The sequence below is a fragment of the Marmota marmota genome, unplaced genomic scaffold (genome assembly GCF_001458135.2).
Source record: "Marmota marmota marmota unplaced genomic scaffold, marMar, whole genome shotgun sequence".
NCBI classification, from domain to species: Eukaryota; Metazoa; Chordata; class Mammalia; order Rodentia; family Sciuridae; genus Marmota; species Marmota marmota.
In genome coordinates, this window is record NW_025999944.1 from 7,343,985 (window position 1) to 7,353,305 (window position 9,321).

A 9,321-nucleotide genomic window follows, 5' to 3' on the forward strand; every position below is an offset into this window, starting at 1 on the left:
CCCAGCCCCACCCCCACCCCCAGGCTCTGCTTTCTGGAAGGAAGAATCAAGCCGGAGGTAAGATTTCAGCAGCTGGGCCTCATCCCCTTCACCCTAAAGGCTGGACATGCCCCCACCCATGCTGCCCCCAGCAGCTGTGGCCCAAGACTCTTGCTGCCTCACTCCCTCACCCCTGTCCTTGGGGAGGAGAAATGCCACCAGCGGACATGGGACCTGGGTGGAGGAGGAATCCAGCAAAGAAGGGAGGCAGACAGAGAGCAAGCCAAGGGCAGCCTGGGGCAGAACCACAGTCCCGAGGGGGTCATCAACGCTGACCTGACCAAGAGCAGAGCGGGAAGGAGGAGGGGGATGGGAGCTGGGGGCTTGGGGAGGGGAGGAATGTGTTCGAGAGATGCAGCCAGAGCCAAAGGGATTTATCCCAACAACAGCAGCAAAACTATGTCAGCCCCAGCCCAAGAGAAACACACTGAGGAGGGGAAGCCAGAGAAAGGCGGGGAGGGTGGCCAGCAGGGAGCAGGGAGGAGGGGTGCCAGCAGGACTGGGGTGGACGGGGGAGGCAGGTCTCAGGCACTCCATGTGGCCCACCAGAAGCAACAGCCTCTGTCACTAGGAGATGGCCCCACAGGCTGCCCAGGTGGCACCGGCTGCCTGCAGCCCCGGGACACCTAGGCTGCCAGGGGGAAAAGGAAGGCGCTCCTCCTCCCGCCTGGCCTCCTCACCTGTCGGCCTGCGGGGCGGCCCCCATAGGAGAGTCGGTCAGCAGCAGCAAGGCCCGGTGAGTGCGTCAGACTCTGGAAACTGAAAAGGAAGGAATGGAGAGTGGGCGCAGGGGTCCACGCCGCCTGCCCCGGGATGAGGAGGGGCCTTCAGGGTCCCCAAATGTAGCTACTGAACTCTGAGGGGCCTGGCCCAGGTCCAGTGGCCCAGGAGGTCAGGGTACCTAGCCACCAGCTGCACTCACCTGTGGGCAGTCACTACCTCTCCAGCCGGGGCCATCGGGCTGGAGGGAGGCGGGGTGGAGAAGGGGCTGCCTGGCCGGGGGCTGAGGGAGGCTGGGCTGGAGTAGGCAGACCTCAGGGAGGACTGGCTGTCAAGGTGTGTCCTCAGAGACCCCTGTGGAGAGAGAGGCAGTGGGAAGAGCGGGCTCCCTCAGGCCTCATCCCTGGTGTGGTCAGGTGACAGGGCTCCTGGTTCGATGGCCCTGGCTTACCTGGAAGCGAGTTGCCAGCACTTCCAAGGAACCCTCCCCGTTGGTCTGCCCAGGAGAGGCAGCCCCAGACCTGAAGAAACAAGAGGAAAAACAGTGTCACAGGAGTCCTGGCCTCCAACCCCCTACAGCTTGTGACGATGCTGTCCCCAGAATCTGGTTCTCAAGACTTGCAGAACATCCAGGACATTCGGACATCAGGTGGTCAGCTGTAGACTTAGCCAAATTCAAAACAAACAATGTCATCAACGACCACCATCGTTTTTAAAAGGACAGAACAGCTCCAAAATGTAGAAAAGATGTGATTTCAGCAAAATATTCAATAAATTCAATTCCATTAGAAACTCCTTACATGATCCCACTCCTTTTCTTTTTTCCCCACTCCATCTAGCCTTTTCACTGGTCTACATCAGTTTGTAGGTCAATGCTGGGGAAGATGACTGAATTCACAGAAATAATCCTTTAAGTTTGTTTTTTGGTACCAGAGATTGAATCCAGGGGCACTCTGAACCACTGAACCACTTCCCCAGCCCTTTTTGTATTTTATTTAGAGATGAGATAGGGTCTCTTTGAGTTGCTTAGGGCCTCACTAAATTGCTGATTCTGGGTTTGAACTCACGATCCTCTGTCTCAGCCTCCCAAGCAGTTGGGATTACAGGCCTGTGCCATGGTGCCTCGAAATCCTTTAAGTTTTAACCCATGGAGAAACTAAAGCTGAAAGACGGAAAATGAACGGCTGAAAGTCCCCAAGCCCTTCAGTGACAGGGCCAGATGCTCACTTTCCCCCACCACTGGTGGCCTGAATGCTTCTGAAAGGTCCCTCAGGGTCCCTTCTTCAGGATTCACTCTGAAAGGGTGGACCAGCCCCTCTCCCTCTCTGGCAGGTAGCTGAAGGGCCTGGAGAACCAGGGAAACAAGCAGATCCTCTCCCCACCAACAGTGGCAGCTGGCGAGAGGGCTTCCCTGCTCCAGGGTCTCTCTTCCAAGCCCCTACCAGTGTGGCCAGCTGAGACTTAAATGGGAGGTGGCGAGAGCCCCCACTTCCCATCCCTGCCACCCCATGACTGCATGCTCCACAGTTCCCAGACTTCTAGCCATTGCTGAAGAAGTCAGTCAGCAGGAACCTCTGCCTCCTCCTGCCCCAGAGCTTCTGAATGCCAGTGGGAGGGGTGAAGAGGGGGTTCAGCAAAGGAAGCACAAGACCTGGAGCTGTGGCTTGCCTGGGGTGGAGCTGGAGGCCAGGGTATGTGGTCCCAAGAGGGACCTGAGCGGGAATGGTGACGTCAGCAGCTCCCATCCCTCCCCTGTCACAAGCTGCCACCTCCAGTAGATTTTGATTCCATCCCCAGATGCCATAAGGTACTCTCCCCCCTCCTTCCCTGGGTCCCACTCCCCAGAGTGGCATGAAGGGAGCCAGCTTCTGTAGCACCTCAGGGCAGGGCCCTTGGGTGAGGAGGGGGCAGGCAGAGAGGGCCTGGCAGGAGGAGTGATGGCAGAGAGGAGGGAGGAATCTGACTCAGGTTCCAGGCCTGCCCAGAGGGCTCTCCTGACTGTGGAATCTCCCAGCATTCCTGATCCCTGACTCACTGTGCTGTCCCACCCCAGGAAGCCACCTGTTCCCCCACAACCCTGGCCTCCAGGTTCAAAATCCCATAAGCCCAGGAATCATCCTTCCCCAGCAAGGGCCCAGATTGGTGATGGGGAAGGATGCATGAACTCCATGAGAAAAGAAGCCCAAATTCCTTTCCTCCACCTGGATCTGAATAAAAGGCACCTCCTCTTATAGGCAGGGGTCCTGGAGACCGTAGGACACACCTTCCTTAGAAGTTTCCCCTCTTCAATCCACTTCATGCCCACACCCTGCACCCTGCACACTCTCGGGAACCTGTCAAACCCGGGCTTCCAGGTAGCTGGTGCCAGCTTACCCTGCCCAGCCTGTGGCTGCACGCCCAGCCTGGCGCCCACCTTTACCCAGCTGGCCAAAGGGACACCCTTCAGCCCACCCAGCTTCCCTCTCCCTCTGCCGTGGGCCTGGAGCCTTCTCAGAGATGTGCCAAAGGAGACCGGGAAGGCCAGGTGGAGTGACGCAGCTGCCTGGCAGTGGACCTGCGGAGGGGCAGGGGAGGCCCACAGGCCTGGGGAAGTGGAGAGGCCCACCTGTCCAGCTGTAGTCTCAGGGGTGAGGCACTCTGACGGATCTTGCTCTGTGCCTCAGCATGAAGCATGCCCTCTGCACTCTCCCCATTAATGGCCAAGATGATGTCGCCAGGCCGGAGGTCAGCGGCCTCTGCCTTGCCCCGTTCAGTTACCTGCCAGGGATAAGGAGCAGTGAGTCTCCAGTATCCACACTGAGCCCGTGGAGCACTTGGGGGAGGGATGGAGCAGAAGGAGACTTCCCTCTGCTGCTCAAGAAGCACAGAAGAAACTGGGCTGAACCTTTGACACCCACACTCCTCTCTGTGCCCTTCACTGTCTGTCCAGCTAACCAGTTAGTTAATCCCCTCCAATAGCTCCAGTGGCAGCCCTCTCCTCTCAGGCTCAGCACACCACTCAGCACACCGGGGCTTCAAACCAAGGCCTCCCAGGAATGTGTGGTGGCAGACTTTCAGGACCTGAGCTGGGAAATACTTTTGGATAGAGAGCTCTGCCTGTGCAAATCACACCTTGCAGGTGGCGGCCTGCACACCACCCTCTGTGGGAAAGCTCCCAGCCTGGGTCAAGAGGAGACTGTCAAGAGCTCAGGAGGCCTCTTGTCCTATAACCACCCAAAATGGCTGTCAGCAGGTGTAGGATTAGTAACCAAGGAGAAAAGGGCAAGCCCTCTCCTTGGCTCACTCCCTTTCACCCCCAAGAAGCTAGTTCCTACAGTGGCCCCAAGTCCCCACGGCAACAGTGCCAGCCTTCCCCTGCCCACACTGCCAGCGGCAGGGCTCAGACTCCAGTACAAAACAAGAGAGGCATTTGTGGGGCCCCGGGTAGACAGGGCAGACCGACAATGGGAGGTAGCTCCTTATCTCTCCAAACCAGTCCTTACCTTGGTCACCCTGATGGGCATGTGGAAATCCCTGCCCCCGGTGATGCGGAAGCCCCAGGGTGCTGGCCCCAGCACATCCACGGTCAGTGCCATGCTTGAGGAAGAGAGGACTGGAAGGTGGGTTTCACTCCCCGCAACCTACTGGAAGCAAAAGGGAGAAGAGGGGGACAGGTCCCCCAGCAGAACGTCAGGGGCTAGGGGTGGGTAGGGTGGGTAGAGGAAATGACTAAGTCCCTCCCTCACCCCAAAGTTTCACTTCCCCCCACCCTGGGAAACTGTGACTCCGAGTTCCCCCTTCCGAGGTCTTTAGCCCAGCAGCTCCCAAGAGGCTGCTGTCCCCATACCACACAGGGCCTTGCTGGAAAATGGGTGGGCAGTGACTGGCAAGTGGTAGAAGATGTCTGCATTTCCTCCCTGTCCCCTCCTCCACCATCAGAACTTAGTCCCTCAAGTGCTTGCTTCCTGTCCCCAAAACCGACAGCACAAGGTACTTCCTCCCCACTCTGGGGGAGGGCAGGAGGGTTGCCTGGGTAGAGCCAGGCTCTGGCACAGGAGGGACAGCAAAGAATGGGGTGGCCCCACCAGACTATGTAAAAATCTGCCCAGGTTGGGGCTGGCTTGGGTCAGGTCAGGTCTTCAGAAGGGCCTCCTGGCTGCCTGCCCAGGCCCTGACAATGTGATCAGATGGACAAGATCCACTTCCCACCGCCCCCAGGGGCCTGCTGCCCTCTGAACAGCCCCAGCAAGGAGGCCAAGGCTCATCTGCAGAGAGGGGCACACCCACCCCCTGCTACTGGCCAGCAGGGAGAGAGGGCTGATGCTGCCTGCCAGCTGGGGCCACAGGCCTCCCATCCACTGCCCCCTCTGCTGGGCAAGGGAGTGTCCTTGCAGACCAGGCCCTTGTGGGATTTCCTGAGCCTCTAGGTCTGGAGCCAGGAGCCAACCCTGGCAGGAAGCTGCAATGCCAGGCTGAGCACCACCCAGCCCAGCACCCATCCTGAGGCTGCCCCTGGGGAGGTCCAGAGCCTGCAAGGGCTGCCTGATCTCTCATGAACACCGGGCCCCTGGGGAGGGGGAATACTCTGGCTGGCGAGTCTGTCTGCCCCTCCCCTATCAGTTGGCTTCCCTTTTGCCCAAGCGTGGGCTCTATCCCTCCCCAAGTCCCCAGGTTCCCAGGCCCTCAGTCCCCAAGGCCTGGTGCTGGTGGCTCGTAAATGCCCTGAGATTCCCAGACCTTTGCGCCGGCCAGTGGACTCCGGCTGTCCGCGCTGTTGGTGCCGCAGGGAGGAGCCCAGCCTGTCGGCCAGGCTCTCCCAGTTCTGGAGCTTTCTTCCCTCTAAGGCCAAAGTACCCCCGCGGGCAGGGGGCTGGAGGTGGAGCACAGGCCACGGGGTGGGGGGCACGCCGAGGACTGGCCGCAGGGAAAGGGGCTGTGGGCCGAGGACGGGCCGGGCCGGGGCGAGCCGGCGCTGGCCGCGGAGGGTGCGCAGGTGGGCGCGCGCTCACCTGGCTGCCGCTCACCTGTCGGCCTGGGCAGCCAGGCCGGGGAGGGGAGGGAAGGAGGCAGGCAGGAAAGGAGGGCGAGGACCCGCCGCCGCTCTGCCGCGCTGTCCGCCCGACTCTGGGGAGAGCCCGCCCGGGGCTCCGGGACCTGCCTCCGCCCATGTGATCCCGGGGCCGCCCCTGCCGCCGCCCCTGGCCCGGGAAGCCGCCTCCTCCGCGCCGCTGAGCCCAGGCGCTGCCACCTGGCCCGCGCCCCGCTGGAGAGATGGAGGCAGACTCTCCCCCAGAGACCCCTCAAGGCTGCCGTCGTCCTCCCGAGGTGCCCGCCTCCTCCCGAACGCCCCTGAATGCAGCGGTGCTGTTCAAGTGACAACCCCTCTCCCCGTCCGCAGACAGCTCCCGGGCAGGTCGCGTGCCCCTTCTACAAAAAGGGCCCTCGAGCCCGCAGCCCGGGCCTGGAGCGGGAAAGGGCTGGCCGGTCTGCTGCGGTCTTCCAGGCTCCTCCGCCCACCCCAGCTCCCACGCTGGCGCAGATGCGGTCTCGACACCCACAAATCCCAAGCCAGGGCCACCCTTCCGCTCTCCCTTCCTGGACGGCCAAGCCAGCCGACTTGCTTCTCTGCAGCGCTTCCCTGCTTGAGATACCCCATAAGCCTGCTTTGTGCAGGGTGGCCTGGAGAAGATGAAGTGAGACTCCTGACTGGGGGTCACCAGCGCCTCTCCTTTCCTGCTGACCTGGCTGGGGTGGACCATTGTGAACAACCACCCCTGGTTCTGCCTGCCCCTTCTCCTCTACCAACCATTTACAATCCCAGCTCTAGGGATCAGGACAGCCAAGAAGGAGCCTCAGGTGTCAGCTTAAGCAGGAGGAGCCATCTGGCCAATGGTTTCCCCGGAGTCATACCTGGCAATCCTCACCCTGGAGAACTCTGGGCCCTGGGAGCCTCCTCCTGCACCCCCGGCTGGCCTCCCAACTTGGCTCTCTGGGGAACGCACCTGTGGGCACAGCTGTAACCTGCCTGCCTCAGGTGTGAGTCATTCCTCTGAGTTCCACCGTGAGGAGTGCCCTCAGCACCTCCTTGCTTACCCTGTCCCCATCTCATCCTCCTGTACTCTGTCCAGCCACCTCTGCCCTGCCACCTCCCTGGCCCCACCTCCCACTGTCTGGGTGTGTAAACCACTCTCCTGTGGAGTAATCCTGGGCCTCCTGGTGGGGCACTTTGCCTGCTGCACCTGCTCTACCTCCCCGACTAGATTGGAAGCATCCACTGCCTTTTTGTGTGTGTGTCCTGGGCATGGAAGCCGGGGCCTCCTGGATGCTAAGCACATGCTTTCCCACTGAGGGACACCTCCAGCCCCTGAAAGCCCCTTGAGGGAGGCAGAAATCCAAGCAGGGCAACCACAGCCTTGGGGGTCACACAAATCTAGCCTCAAATGCCTCATCTACCTCTTACTGTGTGACCGTGGGCACAGTTCCCCGCTCTCCCAGGCCTCAGTTTCCCCACGTAGTAATGCCTAGCTTACCCTCCCATCGTGTAGATTGCTCTTCATAGGCAAAGTCCAGGGATTACAAAGAGGTGTAAAAACAGAGTGCTTGCCACAAATGAGAGGGTGGAGGAGGTGGAGGGGAGGGAGAATTTATCTATTTAACTCAATGATTCAAAGATTCAAGCCAGGTGTGGTAGTTTTCACCTGTAATCCCAGCTTTTTAGGCTGAGGAAGGAAGATGGCAAGTAAATTCAAGGTCACTCTCATCAATTTATTGAGCCCCTGTCAAAAAAAAAAAAAAAGGCTGAGGCTGTAGCTCAGTAGTAGAGTGTCCCTGGGTTCAATCCCCAGTAACACACACACACACACACACACATTCATTCAACAAATATCTCTTGAGTGTCCACTGTGTGCCAGGCACTGAGTCACGTGGTCCTCAAGGGGCTCATCCTCCAGTGCGCTTTGGACAGTCTATAAACATCTACAGGTTCATCTGCAGCGTTTCCTGCTCTATGAGTTGTGCATTCACAAAACCCACCACAAGGACCTGGGTCATGACTGTGACACAGAAGAGACCTATCTTGCTCTAAGTGACCCTCTGCCCAGGGTACAAGTCACTCTCATCACCTGATGGGGTAAACCATCGCCAGAAATCTCTGACCCTCCCTTCACCTACGCCCTCATGCCAGCCACAAAAGTGACTATCTTACAGACTAGGGTGGTGGCAGCCTGCAGGGAGGGGAGTAGAGGGTTCCTTTGCTGCCTGGAAGTTTCCAGGGTCCCATCAAAGCAAGGGTATGGATTTGGCTCCTAAGGGAAAAGGAGTCTCGACCCTATGATGTTTTATGAGGGCTTCAGGGAATGTAAATAGAGCCAGGATGGGGGTCCAACACAGACCAGCAGGTTCCTAAAGAGTGGTCACTTCTAGTCAAGGACAGGAACTGCCAACTTGGAACCAGGTGGAGGTAAGTGCTGGGTGGAGGAAATGGATGGAGAGCAAGCTGCCCCACCCAGGCTTAAGCAACCTGCCAGGGCCAGGCCACTGCCCTGTGGGCCCAGGCCCTCCCCTCTGTCCTGACAAAACCAGGCATCTCCACCCTTCACTTCAGCCACCAGCTTTCCCCACCCTGGGGTGGGGGCATCTTAAATGACAGACCAGAACATAAAAGCAGCCTGAACCTGGGCTACCTCAAGGCAGTCCCTGAACTCCTGTGTGACCCACCTCAGAACCTCTGGAAAAGCATTACCTGGGCATTACATCAATTGTGTCAGCATTTAAGACTGATGTGCCCCAGACACTTGAATACCTCAGAGCCTCAGTCTCTCCTGTAAAAAGGAAGCATGAGGGCTGGGGCTGGGGCTCAGTGGCAGAGCGCTTGCCTGGCGTGTGTGAGGCACTGGGTTCCATCCTTAGCACCACATAAAAATAAAGTAAAAAAGCTCCACCGACAACTAAAAATATATATATAAAAAAGGAATCGTGACCTGCCAGCTATTATGCTTACAGCACTCCCTGATCCACTCTCAGCAGCAGCCCAAGAATGGAGCTTTCCTTTCTTGGAGGAACAATTAGACCAGGGCTGTGCCATCATTGATGGTCCCCAGGAGCCACCCAGCCTCAGGACTCTAAAACTGAGGACAAAAAGAGTTGCTTTGCCTGGCTGTGCCCCACCACTCCCAGCTTCCTGAAACCAATTGCTCAAAAACTTGAGCCCAAAGAATAAACACACAAGGGCATCAGTGTGGAAATGGAGTGCACAGAAGGAAAACATTAGCAGAACAGTTAGAATGTCATCTAGTCCAGCAACCCCACAGTGGCCGTTCCAGAATCAAAACAGTCTACAAACAAGGCCACATTCAGTTCCCGGCTCTGGCGTCTTCCACAGACCTTGTCCTGGCCCCTGTGACGTTGGTTCTCAGCACTTCTTGTCAATCAGCTGCCCAGTCCTGGGGGCTGCCCATCCCCCACACCCTGAGGGCTGAGAACTCACGCACACCTACCTGCACAGCCCACTGCAGAAGGAATCCACACAATCCCAAGCAGGAGGCCTCTCCCATCCCAGAGGAAAAAGACTCAAGAGACAAGGGC

The 9,321-nt window shown here is 58.5% G+C and overlaps 1 protein-coding gene and 1 pseudogene across 11 annotated transcripts in view; both read right to left on the minus strand.

Moving 5' to 3' along the window:
- The window catches only part of Pdlim2 (PDZ and LIM domain 2), a 13,302-nt gene extending 6,505 nt beyond the window's left edge, over positions 1-6,797 (minus strand). The window contains exons 1-6 of one of the 11 annotated variants that reach the window (XM_048801606.1): positions 6,649-6,797; positions 4,242-4,379; positions 3,365-3,516; positions 1,211-1,280; positions 962-1,113; positions 720-798 (exon numbers count right to left, since the gene is read on the minus strand). In XM_048801606.1, the coding sequence (XP_048657563.1) occupies positions 720-798; positions 962-1,113; positions 1,211-1,280; positions 3,365-3,516; positions 4,242-4,334 (546 nt within the window). In that variant the 5' untranslated portion in view covers positions 4,335-4,379; positions 6,649-6,797. Of the gene's footprint in view, positions 1-719; positions 799-961; positions 1,114-1,210; positions 1,281-3,364; positions 3,517-4,241; positions 4,383-4,585; positions 4,708-5,475; positions 5,615-5,747; positions 5,897-6,648 lie in introns of those variants that run through there. The other 10 variants (XM_048801608.1, XM_048801605.1, XM_048801604.1 and 7 more) reach the window with 10 other exon arrangements.
- LOC125616370 lies at positions 5,422-6,497 on the minus strand (annotated as a pseudogene).
- Positions 6,798-9,321: the final 2,524 nt, after the last annotated feature.